A 27,964-nucleotide genomic window follows, 5' to 3' on the forward strand; every position below is an offset into this window, starting at 1 on the left:
GTGACAAGACTAAGATGCTCACGTGGTATCACCAACCGTGAACGAATTACCGAGTTACCTAATTGCTTGTTGAATTACCCAAGCCGGTATCACCAAAGCAAAGACAACTTTTTCCAACAATTAGTTTTATTGACTATCGAATTATCAATTGCACCTATGTGACAACAACGTGGTACCACCAACCGCTATGAATCACGTTGACAAAAGTAATCTTTTCTTAAAATGACATTCACTATCATACCATGAACTAGTGATAATTACTCATAGACAAGTAACCGTTTTAAAATCACACATACATTCAATTGGTACCACCAACGAAGAAATATATGCAACCAATATCATATTTAATTATTAAAAAGAATTAAATCATCAAGATCACGGAACAACAATAATTAAATAAACTCTTTTGAATTAAAAATATTGCAATCACATCATTCGTCTCATTTCATCAAGGTGGATGATAAACAGTTTAGCCTTTCATGATTAAGTAACAATAATAATCAAATAAAGAGAATAACATATTGTACCAATCGTTTGAGTGAAAAAGAAAATTGCAATACAGTAAATTAATGCGATCTAAATGGGTGCTCGTGAATCTTCAGTGGATCCGCCTAAGAAATTATCTTGCTTGAATACTTGATAGTAAACCTTGTAGAGCAGCTCCTAGAAAGAAACCTTGATAACTTCATAATTAGGGTTTTGGTTTTTATTTATACCCTCACAACATCTGATGCAGAAACACTCCAAATCTTCATCCCCCGTGCACCCACTGCGGCGCAGTGAGGTTAGTTTGACTTTGACTTTCGGGCGACTGCGGCGCAGTGGGCATGATTCCCCTCCACTGCGGCGCAGTAAGAATCCTCGACCTCCAATTCTCCCTTACTGACTGCGGCGCAGTTCTTTCCTTGCCATCCCCATTGCGACGCAGTGGGGCTTAATCAATTAATTTTCGTGGGATTTGGCTGCGGCGCAGTGGGCATAGCCTCCCTCCACTGCGGCGCAGTCATAGCTTGTGTAAGACAAACTTCTTTCGATCTCGAATACAATCCGAACTCCTCCGTCTTTTCCACTTAAATCAACTCTCAATCATTCAAATCAACTTCTAGGCCAATTATCTTTCGTAAATGCACCAAATGAACGCGTGACCTATTTAGAGACTGTAAACACTAACAAACACCATAAACGCGCCAAATGCATATGAAAACGACTTAAAATACATAAGAAATAGGCCAATAATGATGTGGGCGATGGGTATAAGTTGGTCACATCAACGAGTAGTTCTTTTGCTGAAGAGATCCTTCAAGTTTTCTAATATAACGAGCATGGTACTCGCGCAATGCGGTGTCAGTGGTGGGAAAGGCGGTTTAGTGGTATCAGTGATGGTACTATTAGTGGTGGTGACGATGTCAAGTGTTGGGGGTACGCAATCAATAACGAACAAAACCAGATATTACAATCGCTGAAGGTGCGATACGCTTTCAGATTGAATCAATTCGGTGGTTCACCCCAAATTATTCAACCGGATACAATCAGTGATTAAGAATATTCTGTATGATTTTGTGGTTGAGTATGTGTGTGAAAAACGGGAGAGAATTCTAGAGGAATTCTTGACAACAAAATGATCAACCAGGCCCCTTAACTGCCTTAAAAGCAGTTGAAATCCGAGTTTGGAGAATTGGCAAAATTAGTCCCTCAAGTTTCGAAAATTAATTTCTAAGACGTTTTTGCCATAGCAATTTTAATGGACCCCAGCCAGGGACTCTGCCCCTTGGACCCGCCAGGGGTTGTCGCCCCTTGGACCCCGCTCCAGGGGGTGCTACCCCCGGACCCCGTTCCTTAGGGGCTTTGCCCCTAAGATCATAATAAGTTCATATAAGCGTGCACTCCGTACCACCATACTTATATGATGTATTATTATGACTAAAAGTGCCGATTAACCCAATTACACTAATATATCCAACATCAAGTGGTGTAGGTTGATGTAATTGTGATAGTAGAAATTTTTTAAAGATAAAGGTTTAAAGTGTTAATTATTAAAATAAAGGTTTAAAATGTAAATTATAATTCATTAAGGGCAAAACATAAAAAGTCAAAGGTAATTTGGTAATTTAAAGGTAAAATTACCTAAAATAAAAAGAGGTTAATTTTTTTATAAGGGAGTAAAAAAAACATAAAAAGTCAAAGGTTCTTCTAGTAATTTAAAGGTGAAATTACCTAAAATAAAATAAGGCTATTTTTTTTATAAGGGAATAAAGACTATTCATGTTTTGAGGAGTTACCCAAAACCCATTTTGAGACATGAATAAGCATTTTAGAGGAGTTGTTTTCTTGTGTCCTTAAAATAAATTAATTTATGAAATATTTTTTTAAAAACATTTTCTTATGTACATATATAAGGTTGTTTTAATGATTTAGGTGGACATGGTTCGTGTTTCTTTAATTACGCGTTAAATGTTCTTCTTTTCTTTTTTTTTTTCTTATCATTTATTTTATTTTATCTCATTTTTTAAGGGTAAATTTGGGCTCAACGACATTCTTCTTCATATATCCAACGTCAATTAAAAAAAAAAAACTATGATGGAAAAACATATGTCTTCATTCTTGTGAGCATTTTGTTCACACCAGAATTTGAACCCAAAACCTTTCAATTTCAGACTCCACGTTTATCTTTGGGTTAAATATCTGGAAGTGTAAGTAACTTTTACATTTTTCGTATTGTGTGAATGTAATTTTCATTTGCTTCATCGTATGTAACTAACCCGCTAAATTTGAACGATTAATGTAAAATTTTTACGTTGACCAATCAAAAACTTCTACGTGACAGCTCATATGGTGTGCCACGTATACACTTTTACATTAATCGTTCAATTTAACGAGCTAGTTATATACAATGAACCAAATGAAAGTTAGATTCACACAATAGAAAAAGTGTAAAAGTTACTTACACCCCCAAATACTAACCCTTTATCTTAATATAATAATATCAACACTTACTAATTTCATTGCATTTTTCGGTATGAAAATGTGTTAAAATCACATATATGGAAATTTGATATTTTTATAAATAACACATCTAGAAAAATAAATAAATAAAACATTTATGTTCACCCCTGTATATTGTAAATGCAATTTCACAGCAAATAGGGGACGGAGAGATTGCAATCCTTTAAAGTTGAAATGAATTTTATAGGTAAAGTTTATGGATTTTGACCATTAGATTAAAATGAATTTAAGATTAAAAAGTCATTCGAATCTTAACAATTGATTTTAATCCAATGGTCATGATTATCCTAACTTTACCTTTAAAGTTACTTATAACTTTCGAGAATCTCTATTCGGGACGGAGATGGTGCTTGGAAATAAACACAATTTTTTTTATATAAAAAAATGACATTCGATCTACTACTACTCTTAAATTTTTAGCTTAGAAGTCAAACACACAAAAGTTTTATGAGATCTTTTTAATAAACTGGTTATATGCTCGCATGGCGCAACAGTGTAATGGAACGACAGTTGTGACTCGTGACGATAGCGTTGTGGTTATTAATGTAAAAAAATTAAGAAATGTAGTTATTTAATAGTCAACAATAGATGTTTTAAATTAAGTTCATTAAAGATACTATTAATATTTCATATACTAGCACATTACCCGCGCAATGCGATGGTGGTCGTTGCGGCAACGGTATGGTGGTGGGACGACTGTTGGTGATGGATGTGGTATCGAGTGGTGTAAATTACTGATGTAAAATTAATTGAATTAAAGGGTTAATGAAGATATTTTAAAAGATATATGATTGATAATGCAATTTAATTATTAATGTTAAGTATGTAGTGTAAATGTTAACATAATGTCCTAACGTGATACAATAAAAGAATACATGTCAAAGTGACTATACAAAAGTATCTTCAAATTTAGATTAAAAAAACGTAACTGAACATGAAACTATAACAAAAATAACATAATGTATAACAATAAGAATAATAACAACTATATTCATCCATATAATGACACTCTTACGACAATGATGATATATAAAATATGGGATGAGAAAGAAAAAAAAAACAAACAAAAAGATATACTTGTATATGTATATTAAAAGGGGGAGTAAAAGATAATAAAATGGGGTTGGTGGCCAATTGGTAAGGTTTTTGACCTTGGGAGGATCCACCCGGGTTCGAGTCTCACTTCTCACATTTGTGAGAGTGGATTAATAGGGTTTACCGAGAGTCATGGTTTTTAGGCATACATATAATTTAGGAGTAGAAGAATATTAGAATGCCGTTTAAGAAAAATGTTAAGGAAAAATGAGGGTGAGAATCGTAATGTTATAAAGTTTGAAAGTGAAAAAGAAACCATATAAATGAATAAAAAATTCTCATGATGAAATTTGTATGGTAAAAATATGAAATCATAAAGTTTGTTATTAATAAAATGGAAATAAAAAATTGAAGGAGGTCAAATGTTAAAAGGGCAAATTAAAAAAAAGAAAAAAAAGATGTATATGATATGATGTATTAATTAGTTATAGTTTATGTAAATTAAGTTGTAAAATTAAAGTTAGCTTTTAATATATAGATAATAGATACAGATAGTCAACTTTCTATAGTAACAAATCCTAACTCTATCTATAAACGATATATCCACGTAAAGCTCGACGATGCTGGAGTGGACGACGCTGAAATTACACTTTACAAAATGCCGACAACCAAAGTGGTATTAACAAGTTGCATCTCTTTGGTTGGTATTGAAAAAAAGAAAATCCTAAGTAGTAGCACATGTGACGAAAATAGCTTAGTAAACAAGTACTCGTAGTAATTAGTTACTAGTAGTAGTATCAAAAAATCAAAAAATCTCCCCGGCTGCCAAACACCCCAACAAACGCTGCTTGCTTTCCCCTCCTATATAGCTAGCTGTTCTTCACTGTTTACTTTCTTCTTTTGTCTGGTCCCACGTCAACCCAACCCCAACCTTTTTCTATTTCCTTTTTTTTTTCTTTTTTTTTTTTACCTCTATATCTATACATCTATATCTATATGTCTAAACTAAAAATAAATATTTATATCCCATTGTTTTCTTCTTCAATTTTTCTTCCACAACCACCTTCCTATAATAGATCCAATTCCCTCCTTCCATTATTAATAAAAATAATATCTTTTCCTTTTTGTATATCTATATCTATAAACGTTGACACCCCTCACCCATATATTATCATTTTTCATTTCTTTAAAAAAAAAAAAAACAAAAAAAAGATGCCTGCTTGGTGGGGTAAAAAATCAACCAAGAACAAAGATCATCATCAAGACAAGATTTTTAAGGATAACCCAGTTGTTATTTCACCCAAAAATGATACTCCTAGGAGCTTAGACGATGTCGTTTCGGTCCCACGTTCATCTGTTAGGAGCTCCGGGTCAGCTTCCGGGTTTTCGGGTTTTGGGTCGGATCGAATTGGGCATCCGTTGCCTCAGCCGTGTACCTCACCCTCAACGATGTCGTTTGGAGTTACTGATAGTCATGGGTCTGTTGTTCACGGATCCGGGTCGTTTTCTTCAAGTGGTGGTGAATCCTCTGTTTCCTCTGTTCCTGATGAACACAATAATAATCATAACAATCTTGACCATGCTCAATCGGGTGGTTTCAGGTTTGTTTTCTTTGATTAAAAAAATTGAAATTTTTTTAACTTTATTTGTGGGTTAGGTTTAGTTTAGGTTGTTGGGATATTTTATTAGTTTAGTTGATTGATTGATATTTGAAATTGGTTATTTAAATTATTTTTTGATGATAATTTGTTGGCACAAAATTTGTACTTGAAAAGGAAGTCAATTTTCAAGTTGGGTATAACAAAATTAAGTTACTTTGTTACATTTCTTTGATGTTCGGCAGGTTTTCTCTTGTTTGTCAGTGTAATGGTCGGTTTTTAACCCGTTTACGTGCTTTGTATATGGTGATGATTGCACTTAGATTACCAGTTTATTGGTTTTGGATGTTGGATAGAGTTTGGTTTGGGGTTGGTTACAGTTTGTAATTTCAATAGTTTAGTGTACTCGTTGAGTTCGTTAGTGTAATTACTTGTATCGGTATAAGTTTAGGGTCAGTTTCATCGGGAAAGTCGTTTTTCTACTGTCTTTGTGGTCTTTATTATATTAGTGCATTATAATTGATAGAACCAAGAAGTACTTGGGTTATACATGGGAATTTTAGTCTGTTGGTAACGAAACCAAAAGGTATTTGGCCTAGCACATTTACCATCAAAAGGTTGTGTTTTTCAATTCCTATAATATAAGACTAATGTGTGAATAATTCAGTGATGTGTTTAAAAGTTAATTATCTTCAAGAAAATGAGAAATTAAAACGGTCATTTGGATAATTCTAATTGTTTATGGATTGATCATGTTGAAGGGAATTAATGAATTATCTTCTCTTGAGTTGAAGAATCAGAGTAACATTGTAACCATACGTCTCGATTCCAGTTAAAATATATTTCATTCATACATCTCGATTCCAGTGAACAAGGAACGGTGACATAGTACTTATAGCTAAAGAAGGTGATTAAGGGATATACCGAAAGTACTACTGTTGTTAAGTCTGTATACCATATATGAGATTAATGGATAGTAGATGACAAATGCCTTATGAAAGCAGACTGGTCTCTAAGAGAATTGGTAGTGGTAGTTGTATGAGAGTTGTGTGAAAGAAAAAGTTGCTTAGTTGGGGTTGTATATATAAACCTTTGCACTACACTTGATGACATGTCATTGCCTAGTTTTGGTTTTTATCAGAAACTATGACATTCATGTATGAAGATACGGTATGGACCATATGTTCATTATTTTTCGATATGAATATGTTTCGCTAATAATATAATTTCTTTATTATGACAGAGGCTATGGGGAGATGAAATTCAGCCCTCAGCCGAGAAGCCCAGGTCCAGGATCAAGGCTGCCAACCACAACCACTTCGCCTCTTCATCCACGGTTTGTGGGTTCTAGTCTTGATTCTCCGAACAAAAGTGAAGGCCATCCATTGCCCCTTCCACCTAGTTCACCAACTAGCCCTTCTACTCCATTGTCTGGTACCAGAATTTGTAGCTCTCCTAGTAGACCTTCGGCTGTGTCAAATGCAAAAAATGTCGGTGTAGCTGAAAACTCAAATTATCAATTATCAAAGTGGAAGAAGGGGAGACTATTGGGTAGAGGCACTTTTGGGCATGTTTACCTTGGATTTAACAGGTGTGAACTATGTTTATAGATACACAAAGCAAATTACAGTACATAGCAACATACTTGAGCATGATATTTGATCAAGCAACTCAAGGTTGAAAGCTGTTACTAAAAACATTGGTTTTGGATTTAATTACTATCTTAATCATACTAAAAGTATAGTTGCTTCTATTACCTATATATAAAATTTATTGAGTAAATTTTAAATGATGTGAAAGTGTGTTGCTTTTTCATGCAATTTGCTTTGCATTGTAATTATGTTGTTATATTTTATGTGGTTTAGTTATAATTCACATGAGGTATTCATCGTTTGGTGTTGTATCTCTTCGTGTTATTATAGTGAGAGTGGGCAGATGTGTGCAATAAAAGAAGTAAAGGTTGTTGCGGATGATTCGTCGTCGAAAGAAAGTCTAAAGCAATTGAATCAGGTCTAAATTTCATCTTTTTGTTGGCGGCATGATATTTGAAATTTTTATTCTTAGCAATGACCGATTGTGGTTTTAAAGTGAATGACTTTGTTGTATCGTGGTCGTCTTTCTATTGTATATACATATATTGACAAGCTTTTTTCTTTTCAACAGGAGATCACTTTGCTCAGTCAACTTTCACATCCAAACATCGTCCAGTATTATGGAAGTGAACTGGTACAAATTCTTTTACACCGTACCTTTCATTAAATAGCCTGTTAAAACACTATAAAGTCCCATTAGATGGCAAAAAGCTGTAGCCAAATAGTTAACTTTTATGCTTACTCATACACATAAAAACTGTGTGCCAGTCAATAGTTGTAAGTTTGACTTTACTGTTGTACAGGGGGAAGAAACACTGTCAGTTTATTTGGAATATGTCTCTGGTGGTTCTATTCACAAGTTACTTCAAGAATACGGACCATTTAGGGAGCCAGTAATTCAAAATTATACTAGGCAAGTCCTAAGTGGGCTTGCTTTCTTACATGGAAGAAATACTGTACACAGGTAATTCAATCTTGCCATGTTTCAAAATATCTTTATTATCTATATAGTCTTCAAATTAACAAGAACGTGTATTTTTGGGCAGGGATATCAAAGGTGCAAATATTTTGGTAGACCCAAACGGTGAAATCAAGCTTGCTGATTTTGGCATGGCAAAACATGTACATCTCCTGCCATAATACCCTAACAAAGTTTTTTTTTTTTTGATACATCCTTACAAATCAAACAACATGAAGTGAAAAATAAAGTTATGTGAACAAAAAAATGTGTGTTACAATTTGCAAGATCAAAAGGTTTATATATATAAAAAAAGGAACGGATGTTACAATATCTATAAGATAACTGAAGAAGGAAACTTTCAATTTTTTTTTCTCTTGAGATATAGGAAATAGTTTTGTTTAAAAATTGTCTTTCATGTAAATTTCTTGCCATACTAATTTGTTTAGCTTTCATCAGATAACAAATTGTACTTCTATGCTCTCTTTCAAAGGAAGTCCATACTGGATGGCACCAGAGGTATGTGTCCGCTGAAACATTTTCTTGTTGAAACACTATCTATACATGGCGATCACGGAAGCACACACCATTAGTTTTGCCATCATGCTATCTTTTTGTTGTTTCTCTTAGGTAGTAATGAATACAAATGGTTACAACCTTGCGGTTGATATCTGGAGCTTAGGATGTACGGTTCTTGAAATGGCCACATCAAAACCTCCCTGGGGTCAATATGAGGGGGTATGATATCATGCCTCTTAACTTTAAAGTTTGAATTTTGTATATAGTGAATATGGTTGTGTATGTTTTGTGTGTGTTACTTGGGTGGCAGTTTGGGAATGTCCAAACTTTGCCAAAAAAAAAACTCTGCATCTTGTAAGGATATATGTTATCCTCATCAGTCCATGATTAACAACAATTTCATATTAAGGTTGGCAATAGTTAACCACAACTATCTACAAACTACACATGGTATTGATTTTGGTAAAGAATTGCCACTTTTTTGTACTCACCATTTTGACTGATTGTCAAACACTGCATTTGAATATGTAAAGTCAAGTGCTGCAAGTTTATGTGTTGAAGTAGAAATATATTACTTAAATCTGTCCACTTTAGGCACAGTTACTAACTGTACATGGGATATCTTTTTATCTGTGTTGAAGGGTAAAACCAAACGATAATCAAATACTTGTATCGGATTTATATGCAAAGTCTGTACCGTTTTATGGTAATGAGAGAGTTGTCTTTATCCATATCTAGGAACTGTGTTGAAGTACTTGGTCAAGGCTTTTCCTTACGTGTAGTTTTACAGGTGGCTGCGATTTTCAAGATCGGAAACAGCAAAGATATGCCGGAAATTCCTGATCATCTTTCGAATGATGCAAAATCATTTATAAAACAATGCCTACAACGTGACCCGTCTTTGCGTCCCACAGCATCAAAACTATTGGACCATCCATTTGTACGTGATCAAACTACAACGAGAAGCGCCAATGTCAATCTAACCAAAGAAGCATTTCCTAGTGCCTTTGATGGAAGTCGTACACCGGTATACCTTTTAACATGCTTAATGATCTCTAAATGTACACACTGTTGTTGTCATTTATATACACTTCACGAGTCACGACGTAGAATCGTGCAGTCCACACTTCGAAGAAAGTGGATGTTATAAATCTATTCTATATTTCTAGTGTGGACCCATTGTTCACATTATTCTAAGGGATAAATCTATATTTTACACTCGTAGATGAAAAGAGATTTTCATGTTTACATGTGTGAACAGTGAGATAAATATGCATCTTTCCTGTAGCTGTGAAGCAATAAATCTATATATAACATTCATGTTTACCATATTCCAAATCTTATTTAGTTTCTGGTTGTTTTCTAACTTCTTTCATTGAACAGACGGTCTCGGAAATGCATTCCAACAGAAACACTCGTTCATTTGATATAATGGCATCTAAAGGGGCAATATCGAGTCCGAGGTATTTTTTTTTTTAACTTTGAACCCATGTTGATGGTAGTCTTCTTTGTGAATCTGTATAACTTGCTTTGCTACTCGCAGGCAAAATGGAAGAACAATTACTTCTTTGCCCGTTTCTCCGACAGCAAGCCCTGTAAGGCAGCACAGACAACCTGCATACAAAAGCTGTTATCTTTCTCCACCACATCCATCATATACTCTTGTTGGCCAAAGTAGTCAAACTTTTAACGACATCTTGGCGCCTCCAACGAGACCCAATGCTAAAGCTGTACTTGACCCATGGTACGAAATTCCCCAGTATAGAGCCCAAACTCCCAATAGATCTCCAAGATCACCACTCATTTGACAATAAAATACAGACAGCTTTCGGTATAATTTTATCCTTGTTTGTGTTCCAGTTGATGCAGCAATCTTGCTGTTGATATCAAACGGGTTTCTTCGTGATTTGATGTAAATAGAAACTGTTATACTGTGAGTATCTTTTTTGGGTGTATACAAAAACATGATACTTGAGGGTTTAAGTCATCTGATAAGTAGTTTTTTCTTAATGCGATTCATGTAAGTTCGTGCTGAGAAGCATATCGGGGGATTTTTGGAAAGAAAACTGAAGCTTTTTGGCAATGAATCCTTGCTTTGAGATGACCACAACGGGACACCTTTTCATTGTTGACCAATTTTTTGGAAGTCAACCTTTTGCACTAGCTTGTGGTTTATAAATGATAGGCATGCTGTTAGGATTTATGGACTGAAGAGTGAAGATGTTAGAAACAACGTAATAAAAATGCAAAACCTTTTTTCTTGTTAGGCTAAGGATGAGAGTTTGAAACGTGTAGGTTTTAGTTGACTTTTGTCGATATAAAATGTAATAATGAAAGAGTAGCTCGATGAAGTTTCAAGTCTTAAATATTCAAAATGTGTTTTTAATATAGATAGAGATCTTCCAAAGTTATGGACTTGAAGGATCAAGTTGAATCTTAACCATTAATTTTAATTCAATGGTTAATAATTTTTAACCCTATTCTTAATTTTAAGGAATTCCACCCCTTTAATATTCACAATGAGGGTTATAAATTGTATCTGTCAAAGAAGAGTTTAAAAGTTTTCTGCAACTTAAAGCTTATATTAAAAAGAACAAGTAGAATGTAGGAGAAAAACAAAATTTTAAAATAAAAGTTAATCAATCAATGTTTAAACAAAATAATAAACACATTGAAGATCCTGTTTTAGCTACAACTCTATCTTTATATATACCCCTTCTCGTGAGTTCGGTCAATAGATATTTTTATTTGATAGTATCTACAAAGTAAGTATGATATTTTTATTTGATATTTTATTGGTTGATTGTTGTTTTTCTAAAATTTTGTTAGTTTTAAAACGAGATACGTTACCCGAGCGTTGCCCTGGGAGATATTATATTTATTGTGTTCCGTACTATGTAAGAATTATTACATGCTTTTAGAAACATTATTTAACTCAAAACCTGAGTTGATATTGTTTTTTTAATGAGTAAGCAATTATAAGTTAGAAAAATTCGACAATATAATTTTATAATAGATTAATATCTTATATAAATTCTAAAGGATAATAAGTATGAAAATAGAATATTTAAAATAAAAAAACCAAATAATAATACAAACATAATTAAAGCTAATTTCCCAAATCATTGAAAATAGAAAATGAAACCAAAATAATCCATAATAATAAAACATCAACCGAAATAACATTGAAACTAATAAGTATTGCAAACAAATTTTTTTGAGATGGTTAGGTGTATATATTGAAAACATACACCCTACTGTTATGTGTATATATACTATGTAATAGTTCACTTGTACTAAGATGAGATAATTTTAAAAAGAGAAAAGTGAGTATGGGGCTGTTATGCACCCAATTTGGGTGAAAAACCTCTCACATACTAATATTTTAATATTTTGAATAAATGTTTGGCCCCCATGATTTTTATGGTTTAATATAAGGTATGTGAGGGGTTTTTCACCCAACTTAGGTGCCTAACAGCCTCATATTCCCTTCCCCTTTTTAAAAATGTTACAAACTTAAAAAATAATAATATAAAATTAAAATAAATGATCTTTTGTAAATAAATTGGAAGCAATTTAAAAGATTAAAACATAATTTATCAAGCCCAAAATTAGGAATAAAAGATGGGTACAAAAGAAAATGAAGCATCCCATTAAGAAAATGAAAATGGGCCCAAAGAAATAAAATGGCCCGTTACTATTTAATATTTTGAATAAATGTTTGACCCTTATGATTTTTATGGTTTAATATAAGGTATGTGAGGGGTTTTTCACCCAACTTAGGTGCCTAACAGCCTCATATTCCCTTCCCCTTTTTAAAAATGTTACAAACTTAAAAAATATAATATACAATTAAAATAAGTGATCTTTTGTAAATAAATTGGAAGCAATTTTAAAGATCAAAACATAATTTGTCAAGCCCAAAATTAAGAATAAAAGATGGGTACAAAAGAAAATGAAGCGGCCCATTAAGAAAATAAAAATGGGCCCAAAGAAATAAAATGACTCGTTACTATTTTTTACACGCATTTCCGTACCTTTATTTTTAATATATATATTAATAGACATTTATTTTGAAACAAAAAGTATATTAAAACAATAGATTATATTTCTACCTACTTTACATTAAAACGAATGTGACTTGGATCTTTATTTTTTCTACTATGGTTGCTAAACAATCTAGACAATATTTTAAAATTTTTGAAACAAAGTGATTGAAAACATAAGTTGCTTTTCATATACAAAATGTTACTGTAAAATATAAATATTTGGTAGATGATATTTTTGTTAGTTATGTGTCTTTGTAGTGGGTTCTTTGGAAATATCATCATAAAGAGTCATGACATAAATAAAGGTATAATCTCAATATTCATCTCCCTTGGACTACAACCTCCTCACGGGGCGGCTTTTCTTGGAGTGCCTAATATTTGAGATGATATTTGATTGAAAAGCATTTATTATAAATTTATTGATTTCAAGACCGCATGTTATTTATCGGTGAAATTTTCAACGGATTAATTAGTATCATCGTTAAGAGAGGTTAAGACTATGTTTGCCAAGAACTTTTAGGAAACTTTACTTTATAATTTTAAACAAAAAATTTCTGTTAAAAGTTTTGTTTGTATGCAACTACACAAATACCTTTTGAAGTTGCAGCTACAGCTACCAGCTAAACAATAAAAGCTCTAACTAACAGCTTTGTTTATAAGCTACAACTTACAGCTACAACTAAAAGCTACGGCAACAAGTTACAATTACTAAGTACAGTTATTTTTGCCAAATATACCTTAAGTGTTTAATTTTCAGTCTTTGCAGGTCGAAAGGTTTATAAAAAGAGTCTTTTCATTTTAAATGAAGATAAGACTACAGGGTATGTTTGACACAAAAGCTTCGAGCTGAGGTTGTGATTGAGGGCTTGAGCTAGAACTTGAAAATTGGGCTAGGAGTTGAAGCTTCTATTTTAAAGACCTATGGGGATTTTATGAGCTTTTTGGGACCGAGCTTTTAATTTCAAGTGCATGTCCAAACAAGGCTACTATTTTGAAAAGAACTCCTAAAAGTCCCTAAAAACGTCATGCCAAACAAACAAACACGTATATTGTCAAACATGGTTTTGATTTTATAACGCATGAAATACGGTATTAAGTGTTAATTTTTTTTAATATATAGATTGACTGACAACATCCCTAAATATTGAATCCTATCCAATTTCATATCTAAGGGGATGCTTTAATGCGTTATTTTTAATATCAACAGTTTATAGTATAATTTTTTTTTTATAAACTTAGTTTAATTGCTACCATGATAAGTATCTTAAAGTTTCGTAAATAGGGTTATATATTATTAAATTGTTGCTAAAAATGAAAATTTAAAATTTAATTTTGAAGAGCTTCAAATTTTTGAACATTTTCAGGACACATAATCACTGAATTTTTTTATTTTTTATTTTCTATTGTTTAAACCTTTTAAACTTCTTTATATTCTATAAACTTAATTTTTAAACTACTATTGGAGAGGTTTAGGAATGACTATAAGCCGATAGAGTCATTTTAACATGTCATGAAACGAGATACTATTTGACCATTACTGTCTTTAAAAGGGTCTTAGGTTGTATGTTTTCAAACCTTTTCTTTTAACCTTTAAACAATACAAAACCTATTTTCATATCTATAAACCCAAATAAAATCCTATCACTTTTGTTTAATTTTAGAATTTTTAAATGCAAAATGTTGAATAGAATCATAAGGGTTGCATTTAACATGTATGAAAAAAATATATCTTTCATAACAAAAACCTAATTCCCGAATATTATGATAAATGTATAAACCTTAATTACAACTTTAAAGTTATTTTTAACAAAACCTTTTTTAGATTGAAAATGTCTAAAGAGAGATGATAGGGAGGCCTAAACTAATTAACCTAAAAACAAACCTAATAATGAGATTATGCCATCTGTCCACGATCTTGCTAGCCAAAATCTTTTTTAATCTAATCCCCAATATACCCTTACCAAGTATTAAACATTCGTATATATTTACTTCAATTATGCTGGATAGCGCTGATATTTATTCTTCGTCTTCGACAAAAACCTTTTGCTTTTCATTTCTATTTCACTTACACTGTATTCTTGAGTTTAAAATAGATAGAAAGGGAAGGGAAAGATTAGATAGTGAAAGAATGGAAAAAAATTACTTTAGATAAAATGTATTCTCAAGTTTAAAAAGAATGAAAGGAAAAGAAAGATGAAAAGATACATTTTTACTAAAAAGTCCTTGTTATATAACCGTAGCTACAGATTACCTTAAACTATTTTGGCTTGAGAAAAAAGAGAAAAAATATACAGGAGACGAGACAAAAGAGAAAGAAGCTGGGAAGGGAGAGAGAGAAACAAACTAAATACTTTTCTTTTCTTCTTTTCAAAGCTGAGTGAGAGAGAGACAAGATTTGTGCGGCTGGCTTGTTGAAGGGTATTGTAAGGATAGAGTGGTAATTGTAAACAAAGGTTTTCTCCTTTCCTTCCGAATCAGGCCAATTTGGCCAGAAAAATTTAGGCTTAAAACCCTTGAATTATCATGTCAATTCTTTTCTTTTCTTTCATCTAAAAAACTCAAGAATGGAAAAATAAGGTAATATCCTATCATTCCCTTTTATATCCCTCCTAAATTAAACTCAAGAATACAGTGTTAGAGTTCCATGCATATATACATGTATACCTTTTCTTATTTCTTATATATATATATATATATCTACCAATAAACTAACACATGATTCACATATTCTTAAAAGGACATGTGCCGTAATCCTTGATCGACACGTGTCCTTTTAATTTATTTATTTTATTAAATTAGCTTTTTTATTTATAAATATATTCAAATTCCTTATTAAACTTATAATTAAACTCCACCTCTTGACTTATTAATAACACATTCAATTTCCTTATTAGAATTATAATTCAACTCTAATTCTTGGCTTATTAATAATACAAAAGACATAATAACCTTATGTAACATCCCAAACTTTTTATTTAACGGTTGACTTGAGTCATTAAGTCAACATTACGTGTCCGTTAAGCCTATAAATGATTTAATGACTATATCTGTTTAATGTGTTATATGTGTCAGGCTTTAGTGCCTTAATGATTAATGTGCTAAAGTGCTTAAGATATGTTTTATATGCCTTTTGATGTGCTTAAAGTGTTTAATGTGTTGTAAGTATTCCCAATAGGTGTTTTGAGCTAAATATGAGCCATAAGGAAGCCCAAGGACTAGTTTTGACATAGGTGGAAACTAAAAAACGGGATTAAGGTCTTGGAGCAGGTCATTAGCTTCTAATTACTCATATTATCCTTTTCTCTTTGAGCCATAACCATTCCCCATTGCCATAATCAATTCCTTGTTTGATTTCATCTTCGTTTGGTTGATTCGAGAGTGTTTTGATAAAGTTTTTACATTCTCTTTATAATCTCCAGGTATCCCAGGTATAATAACATTGATTTCATGTCCTTTCAATCCCTTGATTCGATTCATAACTGATCTAGGTCTTTAGAGGGTTGGTTGGAGTCAAAACCGTGAGTTTTAATCGATTCGGTAACCTAAAACGATTGTTGTTGTGTTACAAATCAATTGGATGTTAAGGGTTGTTTTCATGATATCATTAGAGTGTTAAAATGATGAATTTTGAGGGTTAAAAATCGTTCATAAGGTTTGGGGTCGTTTGGGGTGTGTTTGGTTAAGTTTTGGAGGTTAAACAATGAGGTTTGTGCAGAATCGGGGCTAGCTGCGGCGCAATTAGAAAACAGTGACACATAGCTGCGACGCAACTTGGTAGTTGCGACGCAATAACGACGGAATTTTCAAATGGCCATAACTTTTGAACCGTAACTCCGTTTTTAACAAATAAGCTATCCATGGAATCGTAAGAGAGTCTACTTTCTAAGACACAAAATCAAGAGCTTTTTTGGTTTAGCAGGCTACTACCGAAGGTTCATTCAAGATTTCTCTCATATAGCTAAGCCTATGACCGAATTGACAAAGAAAGGGGTGAAGTTTGTGTGGGCTAAAGCACAAGAAAAAGCTTTTCAAACGTTAAAGACCAAGTTTTGTGAAGCTCCAATCATCGCCTTACCCGAAGGTACCAATGATCTTGTTGTTTATAGTGATGCTTCTATTTCAGGTATGGGTTGTGTTCTCATGCAAAGGGACAAGGTTATTGCCTATGCTTCACGTCAGTTGAAGCCTCATGAAAAGAACTACCCGACCCATGATCTAGAGTTGGCTGCTGTGGTGTTTGCTTTGAAGTTGTGGAGACATTATTTATATGGCACTAAGTGTACCTTGTACACCGATCATAAAAGCTTGCAATATGTCTTCTCACAAAAGGAAATGAATGTAAGACAAATAAGATGGATGGAACTTCTGAAAGATTATGATTGTGAGATTAAATATCATCTCGGTAAAACTAATGTGGTGGCGGATGCATTGAGTAGAAAGGTGCAGAATTTATCTTGTAGATTGATGAGCATGGTTGTTCAAGCTAAGTCGGGATTACTTGATCGAATCAAGGAAGCTCAAGTTAAGGCTTTATTGAAAGAGAACATTGACAAGGAAAGTATTGGAAAGAAAAAGCGTCTTGCCATGGAAACGAACAGCCGTGGATTTAGTACATATAAGGGTCGAATTTGGGTACCATTGCTTGATGGTAACCGAGAATTGATCCTTGAAGAAGCTCATAGGTCGAGATATTCAGTTCACCCCGGTGTTACAAAGATGTATGCAGATTTGAAACCTATTTATTGGTCGCCATACATTAAGGGAGAAGTTGCACATTTTGTTGAAAGATGCTTGACTTGTGCACGGGTAAAAGCTGATCACAAAAAGCCATATGGAATGTTGCACCAATTGGAGATTCTGGAATGGAAATGGGATCATATCACTATGGATTTTGTGACCAAGTTGCCTAGAACCCCTAAGGGAAATGACATGGTTTGGGTTATTGTGGATAGGTTGATGAAGAGTGCTCATTTCTTAGCAACAACACACAATCACATCACTACTTGCCAACTTCTCAATCACACACTGTAATACCAACAACTACCAGCTGGAGTATATAGTTGGTCGATAGATTTCAAATAGTCTTCAATAGATATCAACAGACATCTATTGCATCATAGAATCAACACAAACAAGCTAGCATACACATTTCATAATTACACGTATTTGTCCAAGAAAACAAACAAGTTTTGGCACAACTAGTAAAGAAATGAAAAGTGTTTTGAGCATCATTTTCCCCCAAACAAATAAAATAAAAAGGGGCACGAAACTCACCTCAACAAGCAAGTAGTTATGCAAGGTCCAAAATGATCACTAGAATCTACACAACACATATATAAGAACAAGTTACAATTATGGACATGGTCAATAACCGTCCATTGTAACCCGTATTTGATGATATACATATATGGCTACTTTTAAAAATATTCACAACTGATTTGTCATATATTATTAAGTTACAAGTCACATAACTTAATATAGAGTATTTGTTTTAATGATTTATGATTGAATTCTATAAGCCCATATTTGCTGAAATTTTTGGTAACTTTATCTATTTTTTTATTAGGATGACACGACCAATTCAAGTTTTCAAATCTTAACTACTGTAACTTTAGAGTGTTATAAACTTACATGAATTTTTACTTAATTTATTTCGCACGTTAACTATTTTTAAAAATTCCATAATCACAGACTAGTCAGAAAATTCATTGTTTGCGCGCAGAAAAGTTTTATAAAAGTTAAGGGTCTTCGAAGCTTAAAAAAAATCCAAATTTTTACTGTACACTCTTAACATCTTAAAAATATTTATGGAAAAAATTAATCTTCCAATTCATAAAATCGACCAAGATATGACTATTTGAATTCGACCTAAATCTGTCCGAAAAACTCAGCTTTGCGCATTTTTGTTATAAAATTCGTTTGACAACCTTAAACTTCATATTTTGACACGAAACCACTTCCACCAGAAAGTAGACTTCCTGAACTTAATTTTAGACACCCAAAACGTGACTTGACCATCTTCCATGACCAAGATACGACCTTTGAAAGTTAACAAACCAAATCTGTCCAGATTCTGAAATAACTCAAACTTACTGTTTTAAAGACTACTACAACTAATATATTTATATATAAACTTTCAAATCTTTTCAACACCTAATTAAATCTGTTGTTATGATTTTCATGCCTTCATATTTGGATTCCTTTTATTACATTAATTATTATGCTACGTTAAATACTTAAACTTTTAACATTAATATGATTTATACTTCAAGCTTTTGATTTAACCCTAAAAAAAACCCTTTCATTCATTATTATAAATTTGTCATAATATATATTCATCAAATAGGCTACTTATAATACAAGATCAATAAATAAAAAATATATATATATAGTTATATATATGTCACACCCCACCTTAGGCGGAATCGTAGGATATGACGAAAAGATATAGCAATAGCACATGGACTTTATAATAGAGTCATACTAAATGAAATCAAAATAAATGTAATTCCCACAAGCGGGATAAGTCTCGGCAACACGCCTCAAATATCAAAAGATGTAACAAATAGCAAATAGAGTTCAATGATTAAATGCAACTAGGAGTCCATGAAGGATCTCTTTATTAGTCTTCCTAAAGTCCTTATGCTCAATCTCCTTAAGCATTGTTATTACCTGAAAATGAATGCTCGAAAATGTCAACATAATGTTGGTGAGTTCGTAGGTTTAAAGTAATACAAATGAATTTGCTGTGCATGATATATATGAGGTTTGGACAATAGTGTAAATATAAACATGTAGCAGCTTGTATGCAATCCAAATACTGATCAATGCCATCATAGTTATCCAACAACACAATCCCCATCACTCCTGCCAACAACTCAATCATGCTTTAAATACCAACAACTACCATCTGGAGTATAAAGTTGGTCGATAGTTTTCCAATAGTCTTCAATAGATATCAAAAGACATCTATTGCATCAAAGAAATCAATACAAGCAAGCTAGCATACACAATTTCATAATTACACGTATTTGTCCATGAAAACAAACAAGTTTTGGCACAGCTAGTAAAGAAATGAAAAGTGTTTTGAGCATCATTTTACCCCAAAGAAATAATATAAAAAGGGGCCACGAAACTCACCTCAATCAGCAAGCAGTTGTGTAAAGTCCAAAAGATCACTGGAATCTACACAACATATACATGTACAAGTTACAATTATTGGACATTGTCAATAACCGTCCATTGTAACCCGCATTTGATGGAATACACATATGGCTACTTTCAAAATATTCACAACTGATTTGTCAAATATTATTAAGTTACAAGTCACATAACTTAATATATAATATTTGTTTTAATGATTTAAGATTAAATTCTACAAGTTCATATTAACTGAAATTTTTGGTAACTTTATCTATTTTTTATTAGGATGAAACGAACGATTCAAGATTCCAAATCTTAACTACTGTTACCTTAGAGTGTTATATACTTACATGAATTTTTACATAATTTATTTGGCACGTTAACTACTTTTAAAAATTCAATGATTACAGACTAGTCAGAAAAATCACTGTTTGCGCACAGAAAAGTTTTATAAAAGTTAAGGGCCTTCGAAGCTTCAAAAAAATCCAATTTTTTTACTGTACAATCTTAACATCTCAAAAACGTTTCTGGAGAAAAATAATTTTGTAGTTCATAAAATCGACCAAGATATGACTATTTGAAGTCGACCAAAATCTGTTCGGAAAACTCAGCTTTGCGCAGTTTTGTTATAAAATTCGTTTGACAACCTTTAACTTCATATTTTGACACGAAACTACTTCCACCAGAAAGTAGACTTCCTGAAAATAATTTTAGACACCAAAAACGTGACTTAACCATCTTCCATGACCAAGATACGACCTCTTAAAGTTAACAAACTGAATCTGTCCAGATTCTGAAATAACTCAAACTTACTGTTTTAAAGACTACTACAATTAAATACTTATATAAAACTTTCAAATCCTTCCAACACCTATTTACATCTGTTATTATGATTTCCATGCCCTCATAATTGTATTTCTTTAATTACATTAATTATTATGCTACAATAAATACGTAAACTTTTAACATTAATATGATTTATACTTCAAGCTTTTGATTTAACCCTAAAAAAAAACCCTTTCATTCATTATTATAAATTTGCCATAATATATATTCATCAAATAGGTTACTTATAAATAAAGATTAATAAATAAAAAGATATGCTTATATATATATTAATAAATAAAAAGACTAATATATATGAAAAGAGAAGACAAGTGATTTTACCCCAAGATTGATGATCTTCTTCTTAGATACCTTGACAAAATAAAATAAAATACAATCTATAAGCTAGGATTTCATTATAAATTGTATTTTAAATAAAAATTTCATGAGGATATATTATTATTACCAAAGCTTACTTTGACAATGTTGATTAAAATTTGTTCTTGTGGTGTAGGCTTGGTTCGACGACAGCAGCAAAACAAAGATTTGTGATTTGATTTTGATATATATATAATTTTGTTTTGCCGACTTATAAGCTAGGAGGATGTCTCCATGACTCCATCTCAAATTCAAGTTCTATATTATTTTTTTTTTTGTTATATAAATAAGTACTTAGAATTTGCATATAGTTAGGATATATATCATTATTATTATAAACTAATTATACAAATTTTAGCCGTAAATTCCTTTTCAAGTTGTTGAAATGATTTTTTTTTTTTTGTTGGTATTTGATATTAAACTGCATTTGAACTTTTTAGATGTTTTATAATTTAACATTATAACAAAACTATTATCTTATGACTATAGGCTTTAACTCACCACAGTGTGTAGGGATTTATCAATGTATAAAAATGAATATGACATATAGGCACATTGACTAGTCAATGAATTTTGAAATGTAAGTTAGAGACTATAATAAATTGCAGGTTTTGGTGACGGATGTCACAATATATGAAAAGAAAAGATAAGTAATTTATCCAAGATTGAAAATCACTCCTTAGATACCTTGACAAAATAACATAAAATATAATACTATAAGAATTTTAACCATAAATTTATATAGAAGATCTTTAAAATAATAATGAAAGTTACTTAAACTCACCAAATTTTGCTTGACAAAGTGATGATTGAAAGAAATTGATTTTGTGATAGTGTTTTGGTCTCCCTTTTGAGTTCAATGGCAGGAGAGAAAACAAATGAGCTATTGTGTTTTTTCTTTTGTTTTTTTTTTCTTTGATAACTAATGAGATTTATATCCCAAATTTTTAAATATAAGTGTTTGAGTTGGTTTAGACTTAAGATACATTATAACATTAATCAAGAATTCTAATGGAACTAGAATTCCTCTCTAATCGACATTTCATTTGCATCCTCACTTGTCATATCCCTCTTATATTTAATTTAGTGTTTGCTCCATAAGAAAATTTGGTTATTTCGTAAACTTGCTTAATGAAGTTACTATTATAATTATTATTGCAACATGAACTAGATTGGGATATAAATCCCTGTCGACCAAACCAACTATTAGGAGGGTTATCCTTCATATTTTGTATGTAGTATAATGTGCCCTATTAAATATATATGATGATCTTATTAGTATAGATAAATATCTCATCCATTATAAACTTATTATTATTATTACGACTTAAACCATCAGCTTATAACTCAGATGTATAATTATCTATGTTTAGGAAGATCAAATGTCTAAATCCTAAACTATTGGAATCCAAGTAATAAAAGTCACATATTGGAATGATCATTACATATTGACTAGTCAAGAAATTTGGAATGTAAGTTAGAGACTATAATAAATCACCAGTTTTGGTGACGGATGTCACAGTCTCCCCTACTTGAGAAAATTTCGTCTCGAAATTTAGTTGGAATATATTACTGTTGAAATCTACCACTGGATAATTGGTGATGTTTTTTTTCTCCTAATGCTATTTCGCGGTCCAGTTTGGTACCTCCACTATATTGTTTGTATTTATATGTAGGGTGAACTGTAGCTAACCTACCACAGTACTAACACACCGATGATATACCACGTACCTACCGTAACCATACAATATATTTATCCACATAAATACATATTTCCATTGAAGATAAACAACTTGAATTTTACAATGTTTTAGATTTTATATCATTCGATTCCTAATCTAAACTGTTTTTCTACCATATTTGAATCTTATATTCTCATCCAATGATAAATTCAAAGTTTCGTCAACAAGATATCTCTTAGGTCTGACACGTGAAATGTATCATAAACAATGTTTAACTTATGATATAATATTGAATTATAGGCTACTTAAACGATTGGTTTAATAATATTTTTGAATGGACTCACAAACTTATGCTAACTTGCCCTTTTTACTAATTGTAAGAAAATTTTCTAAAGCGACACTTCATGTAGCACTGAATTGTTAACACAACCTTTTAAAGTTTTTTGTAATGGCTTTTCTTTTTGAGGATTATTATGGTAGTTTCTTGTACAATCTCAAGTCTAACCACTTTACTCTTCTAGTAATTCATAAATTTTTCAATCTGAATTGTTTAGTAGAAATAGCTTATGGTAGTCTCTGTATCTCTCACTACTTGTATAAGGTCTACGCAAGGTCTCTTTAGTAGGTCGAGATAACCTCGACTCTATCAAATTGATGACTAGATATGACTTAACGAATTCCGTTGACTGGATCTTCTAAGAGAGTCACAACACATCAAACCTTCTTGCCTTAATATTGTTGCATACACGATAACTATAGACATTTATCAAAAGTTCACCAACTGACTTTTAAGAAAACGTTGAATGTTTCATTCAAGTTTGTATCACAATTATGTTAAAGTCCACAACACATATAATTTAGTTAATGGTTTTTTTTTTTTTTTGGTTAGATTTTTAATTTACATAGCTAGCATTGATATATTTTGTGCTTTAACCAATCCAATCTTTTTTTTAGACCACTATTAATCGTTCACCATTTCCATTAATACTTTTTACTGTCACGCCAGCTCCATTTTCTCACCATCTTCCTCTTTTTCTTTTCTCCCTTAACCATTCCCTTCAAATTTAATACCCCACTATACTCATAATATCACCAATCAAAATAATATAAAGCAAGGTAGTAACAATGAATAAGGTCTACAAAACCATAGCTGAATATAATATTATCTTTTCATCACCTTAACCCATTTCGCATCCACCCCATAATTGTTCACCAACTTCACCCTCTTATTTCACCTTCCTTCTTTCACCTACCCTTAAAAATGGTCCTCATATTATTATTATTATTATTTTTTCCTAAGTGTTCAACGTATCTCAATTCAAGACCTCAATACTAGGGATTTTATTGTTATGGACAACCTGACTAATCAACTGTAATACATTATTTGGTAATAGTATTAATATATAACAACCTCTTTAGTTAAACTTAATGTAGTTGTAGGAGGATTCACTTAATAAGATTGCGAATGACTTGAATAAATAAATTGAGGTAATATAAAAATTTTCTCCCACTTACGGGGCATCATTCAAACGTCCATCATATAATTTTGCTTTGTAGTAAAAATGAAGTGCTATTATTATATTGACTATATGTTTCTTTGGTATGTTTTGGGTTAATGTGGGATTATACATTCATGCGTGGAACTATTGGACTTCATTTGAGTTTACTTGATGATGTTCTTGGCCTTTAAGTTGTTTCTGATTATGTGCCTTATATTTGTTGTATATGTCTTGCTAGCTACACTAGCTTGCTAAATAGGATTGTTAAGATTACTATAAATGAGTATAAATTTTCGTATATGAAAATAATTATCTAGCAATATGTATAAGATAGTGAACTAAAACTTATTATTATAATAAAAATAAGATGAACAAATGAGTTTAGAAAAAAAAATGTACAAATAAGGATTAATAGATATAGAGTTAAAAATCTATCATTTTATATTTCAACAAAATGAGAGAGATATGAATTCATCTCGTGCTAGCCCAACAATGTTTTATTATATAATTATTAGAAAGATACTCTAGACATTTTCTTTAGGTGACAGTTGAACACTTGCTCAAAGATTGGTTTAGCTTTCCAAAATGCTTACGAAGGGTTACATTCACTTTCTACATTACTTTGTCGAGTCAAGGATAACCTACCATGATGCTCTCAAATAGAGCATGAAAATCTATGTGTGGTGATTGAGAGATTAGTAAGCTAGATTTTTTTTTTTGAGGCTTATTTTGGGATCTATATTACCACATAATGATGATAATATAAGATTTTAAGGTGGTGATAATATAATTAGGTTACAAAATGATATAATACTTGAATTTAATAATTAAATGAGATGATTAAAGAAACCGATAAAATAACTAAATAGGAAAAATAATTATGAGATATGTGATAGATATAAATTTTGGATTAGGTGATATTTGTATTATTATTTATACATACACAAATATATATATATTTGCGCGCGCATGACTAATTATATATGTTGAAGTGGTGTTTTTTTACCTGCATTATCTAACATTTATTATAAGTATTTTGATTAAGGATTTTTCGCATATACTAGAAATAGTCTTTTAAAGTGAAATGGTTGTAGTTGTAATTGAAATGAGTTTCTATTTTTAAGGTATATCTTGAGACTATAATCTAGACTGGTTAGCAATGGTATGAGAGAGAAGCTACCATACATTTAACCATACAGATCTAAAACCAGTATGTCCCTAGACAAAGGGATTCCCCAAGATTAGCATGCATTGCAAATTACAATAACGTGTGCATCCGTGATTGTAATTTACTTTGCATGGTCACCCTAGTTCTTCCCATTCTCGAATATGTATACTTTCCTGTGTGGAGTGTTATCTACGCTAAGAACACCAGGTCATTAAGTCACTACATGTTTATAATGTGTCACTATAGAAAGCAGAAGAGAAGGTTTCTAAGTTGTACTAAAGAGGACGATGGAGACTTATATATGCTCCACTTCTAGTTTCCTAATGTCGTGTTATGTGATGTGTTTACCTTCAATATCCAACATCACTATTTATAACCAGAAGTTTAAACAACTAAGGTGATTATAGGTCTAAATATTAGGAATTCCAAAACTACCACAACCCCCATAGAAGTATTGCCAAACAAGCTAAATCTAATAATGCAGGATTTACTAGTGACCATAGGTTCATAGTGAACGTATTAGTATTATATGAGTAACATAAACATATACAAGCACCTAGTTCACATAACAAAACACATATTGGTCACAAATAAGTGAAACAACTCATGAATGATTAGACATATATATAATGCACACATAGTCCCTATTAAGCATGCTATATGTGGGAACTTAGGTTATAGTCTAGGTCAAACCACCTAATTCTCTATAACTAAGGCTCTGATACCATTCTGTCACACCCCACCTTAGGCGAAATCGTAGGATATGACCAAAAAACATAACATAGCACATGAGATTTATAATAGAGTTTTACTAAATGAAATCCAAAGAAATGTAATTCCCATAGCGGGATAAGTCTTAGGCAAAATGCCCAAATACATAGCAATGATGTAGCAATTAGCAAATAAATATCAATGTTTATATGCAAACTAGAAACCCATGAGGGATCTCGCTATTGGTCTCACTAAGATCTTATTCTCTAGCTCCTCAAACGTTGTTATTACCAGAAAATGAATGCTCGAGAATGTCAACATAATGTTGGTGAGTTCGTAGGTTTAAAGTAATACAAATGAATTTGATGTGCATGATATAGGAAGTTTGGACAATAGTGTAAATATAAACATGTAGTAGCATGTATGCATACCAAATACCGATCAAAGCCATCATAGTTTTCCTACAACACAAACTCATCACTGCTTGCCAACAACACAATCACATCCAACTTCTCAATCACACACTGTAATACCAACAACTACCAGCTAGAGTATATAGTTGGTCGATAGATTTCAAATAGTCTTCAATAGATATCAACAGACATCTATTGCATCATAGAATCAACACAAACAAGCTAGCATACACATTTCATAATTACACGTATTTGTCCAAGAAAACAAACAAGTTTTGGCACAACTAGTAAAGAAATGAAAAGTGTTTTGAGCATCATTTTCCCGCAAACAAATAAAATAAAAAGGGGCCACGAAACTCACCTCAACAAGCAAGTAGTTATGCAAGGTCCAAAATGATCACTAGAATCTACACAACACATATATAAGAACAAGTTACAATTATGGACATGGTCAATAACCGTCCATTGTAACCCGTATTTGATGATATACATATATGGCTACTTTTAAAAATATTCACAACTGATTTGTCATATATTATTAAGTTACAAGTCACATAACTTAATATAGAGTATTTGTTTTAATGATTTATGATTGAATTTTATAAGCTCATATTCGCTGAAATTTTTGGTAACTTTTTTTTTTTTATTAGGATGAAACGACCAATTCAAGTTTTCAAATCTTAACTACTGTAACTTTAGAGTGTTATAAACTTACATGAATTTTTACTTAATTTATTTCGCACGTTAACTATTTTTAAAAATTCCATAATCACAGACTAGTCAGAAAATTCACTGTTTGCGCGCAGAAAAGTTTTATAAAAGTTGATGACGTACCCACCCAGGGTACCCTTGAAGGGTACGTTCTGCTTCCGGTAAACAAGGAAAGGATTTGTGTCTATCAAGAATCCTATATATTAGGAAAGAAGATCAGAACAAATCTCTTATTCCCGGAAGAGATATACACGACCCATGAAAACCCTACTTGGGGAATAAGTCACGAACCCCCTATAAATAGGGGGAAGAATGGCTAGAATTATTCATAATCACATATACACATTCTTGGCGTACAAAAGGCATAGCCTTACCGAAAGGGAACCGCCAACGAATAACCACAAACACCCCCATTCCTCCTTTCTAGGCAACCGGATTGGCTGTACAAACAATTGGCGCCATCCGCGAGACATTCTCCGAACAACAAAACTTGCAAAAAATTTTGTTTTCCCAAACCCTAAAACCTAGAAGAATGAGCGAGGAAGATAGGCCGCCACCTGGTTTCAGGGGAGAAAGCATAGATCTAAACCGAAATCAAGGTGGCACACCAATAACACCTTCATCAGTAGGGGTGACACATGCCTCTACGTTGGCTCAACCCCAGATCAACGATGCATATA

The 27,964-nt window shown here is 32.1% G+C and overlaps 1 protein-coding gene across 1 annotated transcript; it reads left to right on the forward strand.

The window, feature by feature from the left end:
- The first annotated feature begins 5,181 nt into the window (after nt 1-5,181).
- Nucleotides 5,182-10,812, forward strand: LOC122601950 (mitogen-activated protein kinase kinase kinase 3). Its single transcript, XM_043774682.1, has 11 exons — nt 5,182-5,639; nt 6,880-7,227; nt 7,559-7,646; nt 7,800-7,862; nt 8,032-8,192; nt 8,275-8,350; nt 8,646-8,705; nt 8,817-8,924; nt 9,496-9,732; nt 10,089-10,168; nt 10,249-10,812. The coding sequence occupies exons 1-11, from the start codon at nt 5,251-5,253 to the stop codon at nt 10,511-10,513; spliced, it is 1,875 nt and encodes a 624-aa protein (XP_043630617.1). The 5' UTR covers nt 5,182-5,250; the 3' UTR covers nt 10,514-10,812.
- Nucleotides 10,813-27,964: the final 17,152 nt, after the last annotated feature.

The sequence above is a fragment of the Erigeron canadensis genome, chromosome 1, assembly GCF_010389155.1.
Source record: "Erigeron canadensis isolate Cc75 chromosome 1, C_canadensis_v1, whole genome shotgun sequence".
Taxonomy (NCBI): Eukaryota; Viridiplantae; Streptophyta; class Magnoliopsida; order Asterales; family Asteraceae; genus Erigeron; species Erigeron canadensis.

Bases quoted from the DNA above. Each gene is read 5' to 3' on its own strand.
- LOC122601950 (XM_043774682.1), top strand. From the start codon at position 5,251: ATGCCTGCTTGGTGGGGTAAAAAATCAACCAAGAACAAAGATCATCAT. The intron at 7,647-7,799 runs GTCTAAATTTCA...TCTTTTCAACAG, and splicing joins GTCTAAAGCAATTGAATCAG to GAGATCACTTTGCTCAGTCA. The intron at 8,925-9,495 runs GTATGATATCAT...GTAGTTTTACAG, and splicing joins CCTGGGGTCAATATGAGGGG to GTGGCTGCGATTTTCAAGAT.